We start from the raw sequence: 22,075 nt of genomic DNA on the forward strand, positions 1-22,075 counted from the left end.
TTGAGATAACTGTCGTAACATTACCAACGACGAGCTGACCAACATTCTGGAGAAAGCTGTCAGCGAGGCTGTCAGCAAAGAAAATCAGCGGTGGAAGGCAGAGGAACGTTTCGAGTTAGACCCTTCTGACATGTTTCCCCTGAAATCCCCGCAGATGTTTGGCAAACGCTTTTTATAAATCTTGGTTTCTGGTAGCCCTATCAATAACTGTCAAACCAAACTCAATGTCAGACTTCGTCATTGTTCTGAAACGAAAATCCACAATTAATATGGACCAACAGGTCTGTGCCATAAAAAGGGAGAAAATCCACAACGAAAAAAAAAAAATCATGAACTTCTGCATGACGGAAACGCGAAAAATAATTCTAAATTTTGCTTAATTTGGTTGTACTTTTTCCGAAAAAAATCAAGTGCATTCAGTGTTCCTATTGCAAGTGCCTCCAGTGAAAGTCAATTCCGATGAAATAGATAGTGTTGTAGTGCAGTGGCCGTGAAATTCGGTTCCCTTCCAGTGTTTTCCTTTTTCTGCTCTTATCTTTTTCAAGAACACCATCATGGCGGTGGTGGAAAATATGGATTCGACGGATGAGCAACAAAATAAAAGTACCACAACATTCAGCGAAAAAGAACCACCGCCCCCGGGGACTGAAGAGGATGTTATCGAAATCCCGGTACAGACTTCCCTGAATTCCCTCGTCACCAATAGCAGCGCGATCGACGATGAGTATGAGGAAGGGGAAATTGAGGACGACGAGGACGAGGGAGTGCTCGAGTACGAGGACATTAGTTCCGAGGAAGAGGTTAACATTCGGGAACGGATTGCCCAGCTCGAAGCGATGGACGATGAGCTGAGGAAGATTAACCAGATTACCGGAGCCAGCAATGAGGACATGGGGCATTTTGGTAATGTTTATTTTTTTTAGGGATGTGGGGGGAGCTTCCGTGGGATGATAGCAAGGTGACACGTCGTTGCTATCAGCACGGCGAATGAAATTAACTTCTTATCTCGTTTAGCGCACGATAAGCCATCTGTGATAGACGTTCGGAAGAATGCCGAGTACGAATGCATTTCGGACGAGGAGGATGTCGAGCTGTATCTGCGGCGATACGAGCCTATTCCCAAACCGAAACTGTTACCAGTCCGAAGGAGAAAATTGCGTCCACTGCGTGCCGGATCTCAACGTTCGTTGGGGACATCTAGCATCAGCCGGAGGCATGGGGAATCGAAGCGAAGGGTAGAAAAGCGTAAGCATGAGCAATCGTCAGCTAGGAAAAGTGGTGGTTTGCATCGAACTAGGCACAAACGGCGGAAGCAGCATGTCGATGCTTCCATGGTGAACATTGTCGACACGTCCGAGTCGGAGGGGGACTTTCCGCTGGATAGGGCGCGCTTGCAGGCCGCTTGTAACATAAATGCTGGGAAACGGAAGACTGATAAGGAGAACTGGGATGCGTTGAAGCAAAAGCTGAAACTGTCGATGCAAAAGCGAAAGAAAAAGCAATCCGAAACGAGTAAGGAGGTAGAGATTATAGCGGATGAGCCTATGGTGCTGGTGGTTGACGAGGAGGATGATGAAGAGGAAGAAGAAGATGAGGAAGTTCTGCAGCTGCGGTTGCAAGCTTTGAAAAGTAAGGCGGAAATCAAGGAGTCAGGAGTCATCAGTCTGCTTGACGATCCGATTACGCCGGAGACTGCGGCCGAGGAGCAACAGCTGAGAATGATCGCTCTCAGATCGGCATTTACCAAGAAGCATGAAATAAGACAGAAGAAAAAACAAGGAGAAAGGCCTTACTCTCCAAGTGATGAGTTATTTTTGTTTACTTCTCCGATTGAAGAGGAGGATGATGATGAGGTTCAAATCATTGAAATACGTAATGAAACCGTGGAAATTCCGGATAGCTCTTCGGACGAAGAAAATCGTATGGAAATAAGTCCCGAGCCGCAATGTCCCGATCCACCGGAGATTACCCAAGCGGTTGATATGGAATTGGCCACCAGTGGTGAATCTCGCAGTCCTATGCTGCTTGCTGCTAGTCATGAACAAATAACCGAAACCAAAGATGATATCCCTGAAGTGGAACCTCCTCCACCGCCTGTCATAAGCGAAGATTTGCAAAGCAAGCTTCCCGCAGAAGACGATGAAGAATCGCTTAGAAATCAATTACTATCAAAACTTTCTGCAGCTGTCATAAAACCAGTTCCGGCTCCCAACGGAAGCCGTCCGATGACCCCGGATTCCAGTAGTGAAGAAGAGGCAGATGCCCTACGTGAGCTTATCCTATCCAAGATGCATAAAAAATCTTCCAATAAGCAAGTTTCGCCGGTTAACACCACGCCGCTCGCATCGGAAGTTCCCGAGAAGACTGAAACAGCAGACATTCCAAACGGTAAACAGGACAACGGTCCGGTTGCAGTTCCATGCGCCATGGAACCTCTTACCATTAGCATTAACAATGTTTCTCTTCCGGTTCTGCCGGAAGACAGCCAAATGCCATCACCTGCCTTAAACCTCGCGGTTTCCACAAATCAATCGAAAGTACAATCACATCCCAACCTAATAACCCTAATCGGTAAGCAAAAGATAACCCGCAAGAAACGGAAAAAGTCCAATTCGACAACCAACGCAGCCGCCGCCGTCAAAATGACTCTCCAACAAGTACAACAACGGGTTCCCACAAACAATCAGGTCCTAGCGATTGCCGTTCCACTTCCTTCGCGGACTCTAATCAATACCCCAGCAGTACAAAAGTCGTTGCCGCCACCTCAGAAAATAATGGTTACCACCAAAAAGCTAGTAAACAACCCCAACAAACTTATCAATCTGAACGCACCACTTCACCCCGTTCAAATCCCCTCTCCTAAAGAACGATCCACCCTGTTGGAGAACTACGTGCAAAAACCCGTTGCCAGGATGGTAATTCAGGTGGGCAATTCTGATTCGGATTCCGATCCAGACTACTACCCCGCCCCAGATCCTGTACCCGATCCGGCGACTGAACACGAAGCCAAACAGCACCTTCGGGAGGCGTTCCTCCGCGATATGGACAATGCCAGTCCGTCACGTGTTATGCTGGAGAGTCCCACCTACTCGCCGGCGCCATTGACACCGACCAGCGTCGCCGAAATGGATAACAACGATTCGCTACCGGAAGCTCCGGTCGTTGCTGGTCCTAACGACGTTGCCTTCGAGCAACGGTTGGATCATTTCCTAAGAACGGTGCGGACCAAGATTGATCAGAGTAAGGCCGCTGCCGGTACGGTTGCTGCTGCCGTCGAGGCCGAAAAAGAAGCGAGGACGATAGTGGCGCCCAATCCGACGGCTGGTAGCGGTTCCAGTGGTTGGGGAACGGCTGCGAAGGCAACGAGGAAGCCAATCATGGCACCGGCAGCGCCGATTACACCGTCGGTGAGTATTGCTTTCTGAATGGCTAGTAAGTCGTGCCAGTAAATAGGATAACATTTGCAATGCGGTTGCAGATAAGGGGCTGTTCATAAACTACGTAGACTGGTTTTTAGAGGTATTTGTGTGGATCGTAGACATTGGACGTCCTGACCAGACATGGAAAATCATTTGCATTCATTTCGTGTATTCATTTACATTCATTTGCCCCTAACTTTTTTCATCAACAGAATTCCGCAAAATGGTGTATGGAGCTTTTGTAGGTTTTGTTTTTTTGAGCTACTTTGTTAGCTTTGTTAACAACTCGAACTCGTATCTTTTATGTATGACGAACCAGAGCGAACAGAAGCCACTACTGTTTTTCAGTTAATGTATTTTACATTCACTGAAAAACAGTAACAAGTTCTGCCCGCTCTAATTCGTGATGCATAAGAGATACAGATTTGAGTTATAGGCAAAAGTTGTAGCTAATAACAAAACCTACTAAAGCTCTATACATCATTTTGCAGAATGCTGATGATGAAAAAAGTTAGAGCCAAATGAATGTAAATGATTTTCCATGCCTGGTCCTGACTCCTGACGTCTTGTGGTTGTGGTTGTGGTTGTGGTCTTCCTTCCGCAATTCAGTATTCTGCTCAGAGTCTTCTAAAGATTTCATGAAGTGCATCCACGATCCATGAAATTTATTAGCCGCGGAGAATGTTCGTAGTTTATCTCAAAATCAGGAAATTCATTTTCCGAGCATACGTTATTTTGAATTAATTCATCACTGGTAATCAAACGCTGAAAGGGTAAAATCACAATTTTACTTTGAATTTCATGCTACAATATAGAAAAAAAACCACGTTTTGACTAGTCAAGTTGTACATCGGACATGTTACATTGGACATGTTACATTGGACGATTTTTCTCAATGGCATAATCAATGAGTGTTACATTGGACGTTTTGTTCTACATGATACTAGATTCCCTTTCACAGAATTCAGAGTAGAGTACCTAACTTTAGATTGCCCCCGCCTTTAGAAAATGAGCACCAATCATGTTAGGCAGTCCAAATGACCGAAGTAACAATCATGTACCGATCATTTCAAACTGTACATTGGACAATTTTTGAACTATGATTATTATAAATAAATGAAAGTAAATTTGGATGGGGGTTTTGTGTAATTTTTTTTTTACATTTGTTACTTAGGACCTTTTAAAAAGTGACGCGAGCTTTGGCGTTGACAACGGCAGTGTAAGCCAACGTTTCTTCACGCCTAAATTGACAGTTTGTTGATAGATAAGTGAAAAAATAATACTGGCTAATTCGTTTATTATTCAGTTCCAACCTGGATCGGGTATCTTCTTCTTCTTCTTTTACTCTGCTGGTGCCACAATGTCAGTGGCTACAACAAAAAAGGGCGAAGTTACTGAGACTATAATGCCCTGTTGTTTTTTTTTTCATTTCGTAAGCAACGTATGCAGGGTCCAAAAATAAACAGAAAAATTCATATTTGTACCTTTTCGTACTTAATCGACCGTACACGATTTTTTACAGTTCAACCTTTATATGTTTAAGAAAATCGGTAACTTCTATAAATAAATCAATATTTCTAGTATTAAATAAATCTATTAAATTTCTAAACTTGCAATCAAAAGAGTATTGCATTCTAATATGTCCAAATTTTATGCAATGCAGTATTATATGGTCACTAGTTTCTGGTTCATCACATAGATCACAATTTTCGTCTTGCACAAGTTTCATTTTAGCTTTCCAATAGTTAGAGAAATTATGACCCGACAAAAGCCTGTTTAAAAGTCTAGTCTGTTCATTATTTAGCTGTTTTTAAAAAAACCATGCTTCCGCGTCTAGGGAATTTTGAAATTTATAAAAATATCTTCCTTTATCTTGTGCGTATTGGTGGTACCATAGATTACTATTGTCAATTGAAACTTTTTTAAATTTAAAAAAGGCATCCTTAAGAAGTATTTGATTGGACTTGATCATTGAGCTAGATAAACCTTTTTTGGCCAAAAAATCCGCCATTTCGTTTCCTACAATTTGAACATGACTAGGTATCCATTGAATTGTGGTTTTCCATTCTATTGCTCTTGATATAATTTCTGCTAGTAATTGAGGAATAAAAAAAGAACCTAAAGCAGCTTCCAAAATTTGACATGAAGTTTTGGAATCAATATAAATAACTGCAAAATTTAATTCTTGCTGTTCTATAATTTTTAGTGCTTCACTTATTGCAATTAGTTCCGCAGTAGCTATACTAGTTTCATATTTCAATTTGAAAGAAAACTTAGTCTTTGTAAATTCAATATAAATACCTATGCCACAATTATCATGATCTTTAGACGCATCAGTAAAAATTCTTGGTCTATTTCTAAATTTACCATTCATAACAAATAAGGCAATGAAATGCATGGTGAAATTAAATCAAAAATGTTTCTGTACTTCATAAAAATACTTTCAAAGTAAGTTAATTTTTCTAATTCTATGTCGGGAGGAATTCTCTTGAGTTGATCTGAAACAATACTATTATGATTAATCGCTCTAGCTATATCTTTAGCAGCAATAAACTCATGTCTATGCTGAAGAGGTTGTTGTGCACTGATAGCCATTAAAGTATTTAAAGGCGTAGTTTTGGTACAGCCGGTTATTTTCCGTAAACATGTATTATTTACTATTTCAATTATTTTCCTATTAGTTTTTTTACTGTTATTGTAAATTGATGAGCCATATTCAATAATACTTCTAAAAATTGATTTATAAATAGTGATCATAGTTTGCGGATGAGCTCCTATTTTTAGACTGTTAATAACTTTAATCATATTTAATCGATCTACAATTTTAGTTTTTGTATTTTTAATATGAATTCCAAAACTTAAAAATTTATCTAATGTTATACCCAAGTATAAGTGAGATTTAACTGTTTCCACACAAGTGTTATTAATATGTATATTAAGTACATTATTTGAATTTTGAAAAATAATTATTTTCGTTTTATCGGGGTTAATAGTAAAATTTAAATTGTTCGTTTCTTGAATAAAATTATCGACAACATTTTGCATTTTAGTATTTAAACTTTCTAAATCTTTAGCTTTTACTACGATACCAAAATCATCCGCATATTGTACAAGCACTACTTCAGAATCAAAAATTTTATGAAGTTTAGATGTATAAATATTAAAAAGAGTGGGAGAAAGAACATCCCCCTGGGGAAGACCATTACTTACGAATCGTTCAATTTTCCTATTTTTTGTGTTAAAAATAATCTTTCTATTTTTTAAAAGTTGTAAAATCCATGAAGTAATTTCAGCAGGAAAATAATAATTTTGCAAAATTTCAACTAATTTATCTGTATTAACTACATTAAAAGCATTTGATAAATCTAGAAAGATACACGCAGTTACAAAATGTTGTCTTTTATTTTCTTTTATGGTATTAATTAAAAAATTAGAACATGTTATTGTAGAAGAATTTTTTCTAAAACCAAAAGATGTACTAGGAATAATATTTTTCTCATTAATAAAATTTTGAATTTTTTTCTAAAACTGCTGTATTTGCTATTTTAGTCAAAGTAGGAACTAAAGATATTGGCCGTTTGCCTTCAATTGTACATTGGTTTTTACCCGGTTTTGGAATTGCAACTATTGTAATTGTTTTTAGTGACAATGGCAAAAAACAATCTCTCCAAATTAAGTTTAATTGATTCACTATGTTAATTTTAGTTTCAATTTTTAGATTTTTTAGTACATCGTAAGAAATTTTATCTTCCCCAGGACTAGATTTTTTCTTTTTTTTATTTATAATGTTATTAAATTTATCAAAATTTAAAAGATTATAATCAATAGAATAGTGCAGGTTTGTTAAGTTTTCTGGATTGTTAGGTCCGAAATGTTTTTCTACAAAAATTTCAGCCATTACATCATTTTCGTATAATAAATTATTATTCTGATATTGTTTACATTTTCCAGTTAATCGATTAATTTTTTGCCATAGCTCTGATGAATTCATTTGTGGATTAATTCCTTCAACAAAATTTTTAAAACTTAATTTTTTTGATTCATTTTTCAATTTTGTGAATATGGCTTGCTTCTTTTTCAATAATATTAAATTTTCCACACTTGAAATCTTATTAAAAATAGCTCTCGCCTCATTCTTTTCTTTCCAAGCTGTCTCCACATTCTCTGACCACCAGTATTTTGGGATATATTTATTGACCTGTCTATTTTTCGAAAAGGTTTTTGTTACTAGTTCCTGTAATTCTTGTATTGAATTAAAATCATCTGAATCTATATTACATAATGCATCACGGATTTTTTTATGGTTATAAAAATACTGTGGTCGTGTAATTTGCAAGTGACTCGTAAAAGCAAACTCTATTAATAAATGATGGCTACCTATGCTATTGCTCAAGGTTTCCCATTTTATCGAAGAATGAATATTGGATGTACATAAGGTTAGGTCTATTGCAGTTGATTTCCTATTGCATTGTATAGGTACAAATGTTTTTGAATTATCATTTAAGAGGATCAAATTACTATTGTTTATATAATCTAAAATTAAATCGCCTTTAGCATCTTGATAATCATTACCCCAAACAAAATGATGCGCATTAAAATCACCAGCAATAATAACTTTAGAATACTGTTTAGCTAAATTAAAAATTAAATTCAAATCCGAAATCAATGTACTATTGGAAATTTGAGGAGCAATATAGAGAGACATCATGACCAAATCCAAACAAACTAATTTAATTACCACAACTTGTGTTAAATCTGACAATTGAGGAATAGATAATTTAAAATAATCTAAATCTTGACGAAGATAAATGGCACAACCACCATAATTATCATTTCTTGACATTAAAAATTTATGGTACCTGGATACGGTGTATTTATTGCTAGATTCTTCAGTTAAATGAGTCCACGTTTCTGATAAAAACGCGGCAGCATAGTTCTTGCCTGATAAAACACGTTGCAGTTCATCTTTATTCTTAGCAACACTTTGAATATTGCATTGCAAAAATTCGAGCATTTTGTTGTTTCCTGTGAATATAAGAAGAAAAGAAAAACAAATTAATAATTAGTAAAAGTTGAACTGTTCATTTAGATCATGAAATCATCAAGTATCAAAAATTGTTTCGAACATTGTTTAATTTTATCGCGACCAACATCTGTTATTTCCGGTATTTGCATTAGGGCTGAATAGAAACTCATGGCTGAGGACTTAGCATTCCGATTGGCGTTTTCTTCTGCTTTCTTGGATGCTTCAGTTATTGCAGATTCCCATTTCTCCTTTTCTGACACTGCAGATGAATTATTCAATCCAGTTCCAGTCGCTGACGTTTCATAAACGGATGACTCGTACCGAGGTAGGGGAGAACAGTACATAACGCACCCCCGGGGTAAGACGCACTTTTTCATTTTCTTTTGAGTTTTTCTTGGAATTTTTAATCCAATTCTAGGATTTATCATGCAGAATTTTGAGTTCAGATGCTATGCTAGAAGTGCTGCTTGATAAGACAACAAAAAAGCTACGTAAAAGCCATGAAAAACACAAATGAAAGTCAGCTGGTGCGTTCTGCCCAGGGGGTGCGTTATATACCATTCTCCCCTATATTTGTTTTCACTTCTGCTCTCTTCCTCTTGTTTGCTACGCTCTCAATTTCATTGTTTCCCACGTTTAATGGATGATTAACAACTTTGTTGACTGTTCCAGATCCCTTCTTGACGTAACGGCCAGCCGTCATTTTGGCATAACTTTCTTGCACTGAAGGAAAATCTGACATGTTTGATAGAAGATCATACGAATTCTGAACATCTTCGATGCAATTCAGGAAATTTGGTTCATCCGACGAATGGATACTTCCACATTTGTCGCATCGTTGTCTACCTTTGCAGTTGCTTGCCTTATGGTTGAATCTGTGACAATTGGCGCAAAATTCAACCTTCCGGAAGAATGGATTCACCTTGCATGAAGTGCAGAATAATTTGATTTTTTCTGGAAGTACTTTAGTCCGGAACGTAACACTTACTCTGTTACTCGCCAGTTTTTCTCCATTGACATAACGTGACAAACGGAAAACGTTCGTCACCGGCACTGGGCTCTGGATTTCATTCTTGATTTCCTCTGTTGGAATGTCCACAGGAATACCAGCTAGTACACCCGAGATGCATACCAAGTGACGTGGCACGTATGCCTTGTAACCAGCTCCTTTCAGTTTGTCATCCATAATCATCGAATTTGCTGCAATCATGTGACTCATGAACACAATGATTTTGTTTCTACCTAAGTACTTCATTTCAGTCACACTCTGTCGGTATTTGTCCATCTTCCTCAAACATGATCCAAGTGAAAACTTGTTGATTTTGTTCGTCTTATCGGCCAATTCCACATAGACACGATACGGTGCATAATCTCCCTTTTCATAGATAAACGATTGTCGTTCTACGAGCTCGACGTCCATTTTGTCTTTTCCTTGTGCTCCGATGACTGGAGATGCAATTCCTGCGCCATTTATCGCCATTTTCTTTTTCACTCCTACTCCGATGTCCGGAGGCACACTGCCTCCGCTACCTTCCGCCATCTTGCTACAGCCAAAACTCAAGTTTTCACTATTTTTTCACAACTGTTTCTCAAAAACTCAACACTTCTAGATAGAGCTGGAATTAGGGCGTAACAGCTTTTGTAAACAATGACTTCTATCGATGATTTCTAGGAATCCAAGGCACGTCCACGCAGACCAACCTAACCACCGGATAGGGAAAATCTTTCCCTACCCGATGAGGATGTTGGTTTGCGTAGGCGAGCCTTGAATTTCTAGAAATCACCAAGAGAAGCCATTGTTTACAAAAGCTGTTAGGCCCTAATTCCAGCTCTATCTAGACTTTATCAAAAATAGTTTTTATTGCTCTAGTCTTCCAACAAAAGTCACTAGTTTTGTATTCCAAAAACTTTTCAAAAAACTCGATTAAACGCAGCAAAGCCAAAATCTAACTTCACGCTACCACGTTTAACAATCGAATGGATCGGGTATCAATATTGGGTCCGCTTGTTTTCTGACAAACGTCAGTTTGCTCGTTTGTTTTTAAAACCTAGCTCAGGTTGAGGTTCGCACTGACAAAAAGTTCGGTTTCGCACTGGGTTGGAACTGGTTCCTTTTAACAGAGTGAAAACTAAATACACCTTTACTGTTTGGTGGTTGACAAAGGAATGAAAAGCTTTATTTTCTAGACTTGATACAATCGTATATTCATAGATTGCTGTGATTAATTGTACTTCTAACATCCCGCCTCAATTGATTAATCCCAGCATTATCCGCAGTTTTGCAAATCCAGGAGCAGGAAGGCCTTTTGTCATTATGTCTGCTAATTGATCCTCGGTTGGTTGGTACTGTAGTTGTTTTTCCTCTGTTTCCACTGCGACCAGTAATTTGATCTATTATAGTATATCCCGTGTCCTTAGTTTAGTGCATGTCGTATTACTGCATCACTATTGAGAAATAATGAAGTATTCGATTTTTTACAGTTGTCATTCTTGCATTTATCGCAAGGATCCGACTCTAATTGAAAGGTCCCGCTATTTATACCCTTCGGAGTGTTGGAATACCCTCCAAAGGCGCGCCCCTTTGTCAGTCAAAATTGGATTCCTTAGCAACAAAATTAAGGAATGACACCGATAATTACCATGCATCAGAACCCTAGTCTTAACCACTTCAAACTAGGGAACAACGAATAGAAGATTAGGAATCACATAGATGAAGACTAACTTACTCATTTTTCCCTTGTTTCAAGATCATCCTCGGTGGATAAAGCCGAGTCTTGTCACTATCAACAAGGTATAAAAAGTAACAAGGACTAAGATGTGTCCCTTTGATTACTGGAAAATCCTGTTCCCCTAGTTTGAAGTAGTCAGGACTAGGGATCAGTGGTAGATCTACCACGTAACGTACCACGAAAAGGTGATCTACCCACGGTACTGTAGCTTGATATGCTTTTGTTGAATGAAGTTTCGCAGGAAAAAGTAATGAATGTCAATATGCTTCCTCGGTTCTTCGCAGATAGCAATACACGGTTGGTTGTCCTCATATAAAGTAAGGCAATTGCCACATCAAGCATCTTCAATAGATTCACCATCCACATAGCCTCGCAGCTAGCTTGACAAAGAGCCACGAATTCCGCCTCAGTTGTTGACAGTGCCACCGATTTCTGCTTCCTGGTTGCTCCATGTAGCTTAACCACGTACCCAGAAACGGATCGCCGGTCGTTTGGATTGTTGCCCTTATCCGCATCAGCATACACAGAAAGTATTTCCGATGCCATTGACCGCTGGAAAACAAACTTGTAGTCAACGGTAGCTCTCAGGTACATCAAAATCCGCTTCAGGTGAGCCCAATGCTCGTCAGTCAGATGCACGTGTAGGTCTCGCTGGTTCACCAGTGCCAGCAAAATTCGCAATGTCGTCATCTTCACCACAGGGGAATAGGGTTAACTACCCCATTTCCGGCCTATTAAGCACAACCCGCACTTACTCTTTCTTAATCTAGCGCAGTCTAGCACCAAACGGAATGTTATTATTACTGATGGCTTCCAAATTTATTTACCTTTCCGTACGTACCGTAAGATTTGATAAAGAGAAACCAATCGTTGAGATATTGTCAAAAGTTTAACGCTGCTTCTTGACGCCAAACTCGGCCTACGAATTAATCATGTTTTGTTGTTTTTGACATCATCCACATCCAGAGGGCCAGTCACTTTCGAATGTATGGGAATGGTAGGAAACCATTTGGAAATGCATGAAAATTTTCAGTTTTTATTCATTATCGTCTTTATGGGCAGTTTTAGACGCACAAAAATTGCACGAGTACATTAAAGGGTGATACGGTCAAAATTGGGTCAATATCAACTTGACTTATTTCTTTCAATTTTGCATTTAAAAAACCTGAACATCCCTCATTTTGAAGGTGTGTGTGTAGAATGTTGCTCCTATTTTGATTTTGGAATTCACTCTTCAGTTGTCAAAATGCCGTCCAAGCAAGAAGAGCAGCGTATCAAAATTTTGCTCGCGCATCGCGAAAATCCGAGCTACTCGCACGCAAAGTTGGCAAAATCGCTAAAAGTTGCCAAATCAACCGTTACACTGAAACAAATCGACATGTACCGTTTACTGGATCCATCTTATAACATAGCAATGTCAGCAGATTTATTCATTCTATGTGATGATTGATAGATTCCATTGTATTATCACTTTAAAACTATGACTGCGATATGGAATGATTTCTATCGTAATTTCGCATACTTTGTACTTGATAATACTTTGCTTCGAACGTGGTTAGCGATAGGTAAAAAGTATATGAATATTGTCTGATATATTTCATGGTGAAAAATTGTTGATATGTCATGTTGATATATGTGGGAACAGACATCTAGAAAGTAATGGAAAATCATATAAGTTTGCATTATTAGATAATTCAGTACAATATACCTGTTTTCATGATGAATATTGCTCACTAAAAGATATATCTTATAAGATAATCATGTATATTTTATTGAAGTTGCTTTTAACGATTTTTGACGTTTGTTGATATGTCGCGTGTAAACAGACATGTAGAAACTATTGGACTGTCATTTAACTTTGCAGTATAGGAAAACATGTATATCTCATATCTCATTGGAATAGCTTCCTTTGATGTTTGAGGTTTAAAGATTGTAAACAGATTTATCCCAATCATTATTTAGTCATATAGATTTGCCTTTAAAGAAATCCAACAGCAAACATTTGTTTTGGCATGTTTTTTTGGGATGAATATCGCTCAAAATAAAATACATCTTACATGATTGCTCTTCATAAATTATTGAAACAATTTTCAACGATGTTATCGTACACTCATTAAAATGATTAGTTGATATTGTTGATATTGTAAATATTGCTAACAACAATGATACTGTATTGAATAATCTTTGTTTGTTATTGTTTCATAAGATAAGGGGTTCCGGAAAAGAATGTATTGAGATTGAAAAAAAAATGATTCTACTGCAATATTTACTTTGCTTTGATTCTAATTGTAAGCCTTCTAGTACTCGAACTTCATGAACCAGTTCCATCAACTCATATAATTTAGTCGTTGTTTTATTGCACACAGGCGCATTAAGAAAGATTTGAACAAACGACACCACCGAAACGGAACATAAACTTGTCAGTGCTATTTGTCTTCACTCTAGCAAAACGAGCATAAAGTTGCACTACTTTCCATGTCGGGAGAGCTGTTCTTACTTCATGCTAATTGAACGAGCTCAATCTTGAAGTCAGCCGTGGTCCAGTGGAATCGAGCGCAGAAACCGAAAGCATCACACCTCAACAGTTCTTGATCGAATCCCAAATCAGCTACAATAAAAAAAGACACAACTGTGAAAGCTCCCACTGCCTGATGTTTATTTTTCGATTTATTTTTAGAAATCGATTAAATATATGTGTCAAAAGAAGAAGTAAATTTCATGTGATTTTCACATAAACTTTACTTCGATTGATTTATGACACATATATTATATTGTGGTGAAACGTAAAGCTTATGCTTATGGGTTTCAAATCCATTTCAGATAATTATTATAATTTGACTGATTTTCATTTATCATATGACGATCACATAAAAGTTACCAAATTATCAGCATTGTAAATGTATCAGATATTCATATAGAATTTACCTGACACATTTTCAATCATATCATTTTCAATGGATTATCTTATAGCGCAAATTTATTAGATTTCCACATAACAGGAATATGTCAAATTGGTTCAGTGTACAAATGTAATTAAAGTGTTTAGGGAACGTTTGTCGACAGCCAGGAAGTCTAGATCGGGGGGAAATCGAAAACCGGAAGCCGCTGAGACGACAAAGAGAGTTGCCGGTAGTTTCAAGCGAAACCCTAACCTCTCTCTCCGAGATGCCGCAAATAAGCTGGGTGTATCGTCTACAACCGTGCATCGAGCCAAAAAACGAGCCGGACTATCGACTTACAAGAAGGTAGTGACTCCAAATCGCGATGATAAACAAAATACGACGGCCAAAGCCCGATCCCGGAGGCTGTACACGACGATGCTGACGAAGTTTGACTGCGTGGTAATGGACGACGAAACCTACGTCAAAGCCGACTACAAGCAGCTTCTGGGACAGGAGTTTTATACGGCAAAAGGAAGGGGAAAGGTAGCAGATGTTTTCAAGCACATGAAACTGTCAAAGTTCGCAAAGAAATATCTGGTTTGGCAAGCCATCTGTACCTGTTGCTTGAAAAGCAGCATTTTCATAGCTTCCGGGACTGTCAACCAAGAAATTTACGTGAAAGAGTGTTTGAATAAACGTCTGCTGCCTTTCCTGAAGAAACACGGTTGTTCCGTACTGTTTTGGCCGGATTTGGCATCTTGCCATTACGGTAAAAAGGCCATGGAGTGGTACGCCGCCAACAACGTGCAGGTGGTTCCCAAGGACAAGAACCCTCCCAACACGCCAGAGCTCCGCCCAATTGAGAAATACTGGGCTATTGTCAAGCGGAACCTAAAGAAGACCAAAAAAACTGCTAAGGGCGAGCAGCAGTTCAAGGCAAACTGGCTTTCTGCGGCGAAGAAGGTGGACAAGGTGGCTGTACAAAATCTGATGGCAGGGGTCAAGCGTAAGGCCCGGCAATTCGGATTTGGAAAAGCGGAAGCCTAACTGAATATTTTTCCTGAATTTTATACTAATTGAACTTGAAAAATAAATTTAATTTGATTTTTTAAATAAACGATTTCACCGATTTACACGCGTTTTCCCTTGACCAAATTTTGACCGTATCACCCTTTACTATGGTGATAAGGTAAACACTCGTTTATTTGTTTCCTTCTGTGAAAGCATGTTTAGTCACAAATCGTGGATTTTCTGATATTCTCCATACTGCAAAAATGATTTTCCTAACACTGAAGGGGCGACATCTCTCGGATCTTCAGTATAGCTACTACTCAAATCATATAATTAATTCTAAACTCGGCCTAACGCATTGAAACGCAATTGAAATGCCAATGAATTCACTTCGGCCTATCGGATGAAGATAAAAATTGATTCGGTCGGAGCGCTTCTTTTGTTTTTGGGAATAATGGGTGCAACTTCGTTCGGTAGCTTATTAACTAAAGTATCGTACCAAACGCATAATTGACTTGTTAACTCTGAAATCATGGATTTATTTGAAGTTTTCTGCTCGATAGGCCTAAAATGGGCGATTAGACCGAGGTAGTTCTCTACCCTATGTTTCCGAATAGTCGAAACCTTTCGTTTGTGTGAAACCCTTGGCAACCGACTTGGCAACAAGTCGGGCTTTGTATCTACCGACCTTACCTTTGCCATCACGCTTGATAGTGAACACCCATTTATTGCCTACCGGTCGTCTCCCAATAGGTAGCTCGATCAAAGTCCACGTACTGTTCTTCTCCAGAGATGACAGTTCGGCTTCGATTGCCTTCCACAGCGGCCAGTCATCGCGCTTCTTCAACTCCGCTATATTTCTTGGGATGTTGTCAAGGTACTCCTCAGCATTTAACGCAAACGCCTATATGTTGTAGTCTTTGTGCCAGACAGGGGGTGCACATACACAGGGTGGTAGACATTTTGCGTACTTCACTTTCAGCACGATCTCAACCAGCAGCTTCATCAATCAACGTATCAACGCCTTTTCAGACTTCGAATCCAACTTCTTCCGCTTTTGCTTCGGGACGTGGACAAAACATTCCACTCAGAAAATACGAAGATTACTGACGTTTGGCTTCGTTCCATTCCAGACTTCGAAGGGCGTACGATTGTTATCCACAGTATCCGTCGGGCTGCGGTTGATTAGGTATGCAGCTGCATATACTGCCTCACCCCACAAACGTATGTGATGTATTAACCTCAGTTTGTTTACACTTGCTACATTCGCCCTTATTCCAGCTCTATCTAGATTTGATTTCATCAGAAATACACCTTTACTGTTTGGTGGTTGACAAAGGAATTAATGTTTTATTTTCTAAAATTTATACAATCGTATATTCATAGATTCCTGTGATCAATTGTACTTCTAACAGTTCCAACCCCGATAATAAACGAATTCGCTATAAGTCACAGTTTGCCAAATTTCATGCACAGACTGACAGATGCTTATAGAATTACACCACAGGAGCAAAGAGTTGCAGTCGCCGTCAACGCCAATGCATCATAGCAAGCTGCAATACTGCTGAGCGTTTATTCTGCCTCGTTCAGGAGCAAATAAACGCATGTCAGTCTCGTTTCTATTTTCGCAAGCTTTTAGGCATTATTTTAATCCTTTAATGAACGAATTGCGTGTAAAAGTATTTACTAATTAATATTTTAACTAATAGAATGCATTTTTTCAAGTTTCACTATCAAATTAGGACAATAAAAAAGAAAATCTAGATAGAGCTGGAATTAGGGCGTAACAGCTTTTGTAAACAATGACTTCTCTGCGGTGAGTTCAACTGCGTTTTTCTCAGCTGCATGTTTTTGCTAAAGGGGCCAACATGGGCATATACGCCATTTTAATGCACCACAAACGTAGAGTGCGCCACGCCAGTTCGAGAAGAAACGTCAACCAAACCGTTTGTTTACATCAGAATAATTGTTTTTCACAACGCAAATTAAAGCATTTTTCATTCAACATCTTGCCAATTTCTATCGGTAATTGTCTTATAGTACGATTTTCCACAGATCTGAACTGATTTGTACCTTAACTATTCACACACAAGAAATCCGGAAGATCATAACCACTAAGGCACTTTTCTAATTTTCCATTTTTCTCAACAAAAATATTCCTGAACACCAGCAGGATCTTTGCAAAAACGTTACAAAATTAAATTTTTCAACTGTAGATTAAGTTCTCGAGCATCTCAGATGAATCAATTCAGTGCTAACATTTGAAAACGGCACAAAAGCCATTTGTAAACAAATGGTTTGTGGGCCCTTTACTCACTACTTGAAGTACACCCACGCGACACAACAGCAACATCGGGTAGGGGAGATTTTCCCCTTCCTGACGATGCTGTTGGTTTGCGTGGGCGTTCTTCGGGTAGCGAGTAAAGGGCCCACCAACCATTTGTTTACAAATGGCTTTTGTGCCGTTTTCAAATGTTAGCACTGAATTTATCAGGAAAAGTAAAAAAGTGTTCCGCTTCCTATGTCTCAAGGCAAAAATTTCTGCTCACAACACTCTTTTTGACGTTCTCCTATTCACGACCAGAGACTGAATCGATCGTTTAGTTTCTATTAAAAAGGCCTATTGAATCGTACTAATTTTTTCATACTTGAAAATCATTTACCATTTACGTGTAATTGTTATCTGAATTTATATTGATGGAAGGTAAATGTTTCAGGGGCTACGTGATTTTTCACGCAACATTGACTTGCAGGTTTTTAGAGTGTGGGTAACCAAAATAAGAACAAGACAGTCCCCGGGGACAGGGCCCTTATTCTGCATTCTGCGAGTCACGTGACTCTCTGTCACGTGACTCGCAGAATAGGGGGGAGTGTGTAATTTTCTAATTTTCCCATCACAAACGCAACGAACGCAACTCCGAAAGGTCTGGGATCCACTGAAGTTGTTCCATCAGCCTCAACGTTGTACCTAAAAGGTTCCTTTCTTTGGAGGTGGAACAAGTTTAGAAGGGTTTTTGAGGGAATTTCGAAGAACATTCAGGGCAAGTTCATAGCGGAGATTTATAAAAGGAATGTGCGTCGATAGGTTTCTAAAAGGATGAGGTTTGAATGCAAGGCTAAATTTCCTAAACCTTTATTTGGCATAGAATACATCAAATGAAAATTATGGAAATCTGTAGAGAAAATTGCTGCACGGTTGGAGTTCAAAACCATCAAATTAGTTCACAGTGTTTCATAGTAATATTTCTAGAATAATTCCCTGAGTTCAGTTAAATTCAAGAATGTGGCTTGTATGCAACGTTGCACCTGTCTACTGTCTGTGGAATCGGCTGATTAGGCTTAGAACTCATATGCGAACAATAATCACAACGATTCTTCCCAAAAATGACCTTTTCCGCATCGCTCAGCCGATCGGACAGTCAGACAGGGCAGTGGGCAAAAGAAACCAGTATCCTGCTTATCTACTCCACAGGCCGTCCGTCATCTGCCAAAGTCTGCCCAGCTGGAATACCGTCGTCTGGTAGCTCGAATGGCTCTTCTGGAGAAGCAAAAGCAGCAACGGGTTTCCGTCCAAACCCATACGCGACCTCCTCCTCCTACTCCACCACCACCACCAACACCACCACCATTGTTGGGTCCTCCGCATCCTCTTACGAAAACCATAATCAATGCGGGTCCTGGCGAGACAACTGAAGTGAGCAAAAATCTTGATCTTGTCGTTACCGTCAATCGTGATAGGCGAGATGTGGTGAGCAAGATCAGTCCTAATGTACAACAGCCATCGAAACGCATTTCCGAACCGCTTGTCAAGCGGGTGTTGATTAACAATACCGTGATAGCGGAAAGGGAGACTAACGTCCAGGATGTTGCTCCTCCAGCCATAATAACCAATGATGAACAGCCACCCACCAGTACATCAGGTACGACGAATAACGCCACCGAAACTAGACCGGTGAGAGGCAGCAGTAGTTTGACGAATCGTAAAGGTAATGTCAGTCAGGATCTCGAGGTTACTTCACTACGTGAAGCCCTCAAGCGGTTACCGGCACTGAGGGAGGAGGATCGCCGGAAGGTGCTGACGATAGCGGAGCATCGCTTCGAGAAGCATAGGTAATTAGATAGAACTTCCTTTGTGGTATTGAAATGAATCTGTTTGTATTTACTGTGCCCAGCCAAAAGTTCGCTCAGGAGCTTCAGGAATTGATCGGTACCGTAGAAAACGCACAACAGGAACGGCAGAAGCAATACGACCTGGAGAATAAGGTGGCCTTCTTGAAGGAAAAGTTGATGGTGCTGGAGCGAGCATTGTCCTTGCACAAGAAAAGACTGGACGACATATTCCCTGCTCTGCATGAATCGCACACGAAAGTGATGGCCAGTCGCAAGCGATCGATCGAACTGAACAATATCTGCCTGGCGGTCGGACGAAAGACCCAAGGTCAAAACTACAGGTGAGTAACACATATGTTTGGGGTTGTAGACCCGACATTGACTGATAAACTACTGTCTTTCCAGTCCACCATCCAGCGCACGAAGTGAGATTCACGAGCAGTTAAAGGTGCTAACCACGGAGACGAAACGGCTCAAAGAAATGAAGAGGCTTTCGCTGGATGAGTTCAAACAGCTCACAGCCGACCAAAGGCGACTGCAGCATGAAAGGCAGAAGCATGAAATCGAAGAACAACTGGTCAAATCGGCTACACCGGAGCCCGATGAGCAGTTGCGGCCACCAGTCGCGGAATCTCCCCCGACGAATGATATATGTCCAAACAACACCAATGAGACTGTGGTGCCGCAGCAAACGGCCCCCGAGCTGGATGTGGAACCAAGGCAATACGCCAAAAGTGCACCGACCTCTAGAAGCGTAAGCCCGTTAGTCGTAACGGAGCAAGACCAGCATGGCGTTACGCAGGAAGCTCCGGCGGCACTTGCTTGCGAAATCAAATCCCAATTTAAGCAGTACACGTCCCCGTTGGTGTCCCTGAAAGATCAAAGGTTAGTGGCCAGAAAGCAGCCGTGTACATTTTGACTTCTCTCACTCACTATCTCACACCTAAACTGTTGTTTTGAAATGATAAATCTCCTTACTCTTTCTCTTTTTTTTTCGTTGGTTATCTTTTTTTATAGTGCACTAAACATTCCGGACGGTGTAATATGTCCCTATCAGATGCGTGGCGAGTGTATTGATCAAGACTGTAAATTCGATCATTTCAAATAGTAGCGAATGTGCGTGACACTTGCCCCACACCCTACCACTCTCACACTAACCCGGTAGTTCCCTGTTTCTAACATCCAACCCACCCCAGTCCTTACATCCTTCAATTCCCCCCACACGATCCGCTTAGTGCTCACCGCCACATCCCCATCGGTCCCCTGGTTATCAGTTTGCTCCCAATTTTCAAACTTTCCGTAGTTCTTTTACTTTTGAGACACTCAACTTTTCTCTTCACAAACACACACCGTCACCATTGTAAACACGTCTCATAACACCACGGGTCCCGTAAAAAAGAACGCAAAAGAAAAGTGTGACCAAACAGTTGTTACAAAACCAAAAAAAAAGAAAAGAAGGAAAGTGTGACCAAGCACAGAGTTGCTGGAGTAAGTGATCAAATCAGTGAGCTTTTTTTACTCAGTGTGTGGAATGTGTCCCGCAGCGCAGCCGGACCATATTGAATGAATGACCATTTCTAGTGTGATTATGTTGCCCGGGAACGCAACGCAAGGTGTCCCGTGCGAGGAGACCAAAGGAATATTATCAACGTCGAGGAAGATCTCTTTAGTGATGATTCAACCGATTGCCATATGGGTTTCTCTAGTTTTGTTTTTTTTTTGTTTGTTCATTATCCCATTTCGATTTCCATGGTTTTACTTATGTTCGGGTTTTGCTTTATTACCTTTTATTAGTTCACCAAAAAACCAATCAAACATGTTATTATATTATAAGTTTTGTCAATGAAATATTATTAGTTGTTTTAAGCGAATTTGATTCAGTGTTGCATCATGCTGGAAAAGACGATTGCTTTGTTAGTGTGATTACGGTTATCAAGATTTCGTTGTTCGATTACCTCATACACATAACCGCTAATCGGGGAATGTAAGCAGTGGAAAGCGGTTATTTAAAACTCGTTGAAGATTAGAAGAAAAAACATGTATTTTGTAGAAAAGAAAGACGAATGAAATAAAAATAAATGCTAATGATAAATACCGATGTTTGCTTATTTTTTCGAAATTCCTTATTTACTCCCAATTTAGCACCCTGCTTTAAGGAATTTAAGCAACGAAGAGTACTTCAAGGTTTCTTTATTATATTTTACCCTTTTCTTTTGTTTATTAAATTATTTGATAAGGCTCAATTGAATTAACTTTACAGAGCCGAGGATTCTTGTTCACTCTACAAAACATAACTCGAATCAAACCGACCACATCTGCATCAGCCGAAAATGAAGCCGGAGCCTTCTTGATGTTCGGAATAAACGCAGCGCTGACATCGCGTCTGACCATCATCTCCTGGTCGGTGAGATCCGCGGGTTCAACAGCGGGAGGAGAGACTCGGGCGGCGATTCAACACACGCCGACTGGAAGAGCCAGCAGTGAAGAGATCGTTCGTCGAAGAACTCGAGGCTCGCGCAGCTAATATTCCGGAAGGTGGCAGCGTAGAAGAACAGTGGACCAGCATCAAGAATGCCTTTATTGAAACAAGCGAGAACAACCTGGGTGAGCTGCGCACTCAGAGGAAGGAGTGGATCACCGATGAAACCTGGAGGAAGATCGAGGAGTGGAGAGAAGCAAAAGCCGCGATAGAGCGAGCAAGGACCCGAGGAGCCAAGAACGAGGCCCGTCAGCGGTATTCGGCTCTAGAGAGGCGTTCCTGTATACGGGACAAGCGAGTGTGGGTGGACTCCCTAGCTGATGAAGGGGAGAAAGCCGCAGCAATTGGCGATATCCGCCTGCTCAATGATGTTTCACGACGCCTGAGCGGGGTAAGGATGAACCCAGGGATGCCTGTGG

The 22,075-nt window shown here is 40.0% G+C and overlaps 1 protein-coding gene across 1 annotated transcript; it reads left to right on the forward strand.

The window, feature by feature from the left end:
• The first annotated feature begins 307 nt into the window (after positions 1–307).
• Positions 308–21,227, forward strand: LOC135703146 (titin). Its single transcript, XM_065224252.1, has 6 exons — positions 308–903; positions 1,015–3,407; positions 18,540–19,177; positions 19,240–19,518; positions 19,583–20,062; positions 20,195–21,227. Exons 1-6 carry the CDS (start codon positions 555–557, stop codon positions 20,283–20,285), a joined length of 4,230 nt encoding a protein of 1,409 aa, XP_065080324.1. The 5' UTR covers positions 308–554; the 3' UTR covers positions 20,286–21,227.
• The last annotated feature ends 848 nt before the right edge of the window (positions 21,228–22,075 follow it).

The sequence above is a fragment of the Ochlerotatus camptorhynchus genome, unplaced genomic scaffold (assembly GCF_037179485.1).
Source record: "Ochlerotatus camptorhynchus isolate MF236.1 unplaced genomic scaffold, CSIRO-AGI_Acam_v1.1 ptg000209l, whole genome shotgun sequence".
Taxonomy (NCBI): domain Eukaryota; kingdom Metazoa; phylum Arthropoda; class Insecta; order Diptera; family Culicidae; genus Ochlerotatus; species Ochlerotatus camptorhynchus.

Bases quoted from the DNA above. Each gene is read 5' to 3' on its own strand.
- LOC135703146 (XM_065224252.1), top strand. From the start codon at position 555: ATGGCGGTGGTGGAAAATATGGATTCGACGGATGAGCAACAAAATAAA. The intron at 904-1,014 runs GTAATGTTTATT...TATCTCGTTTAG, and splicing joins TGAGGACATGGGGCATTTTG to CGCACGATAAGCCATCTGTG. The intron at 19,519-19,582 runs GTGAGTAACACA...CTGTCTTTCCAG, and splicing joins ACCCAAGGTCAAAACTACAG to TCCACCATCCAGCGCACGAA.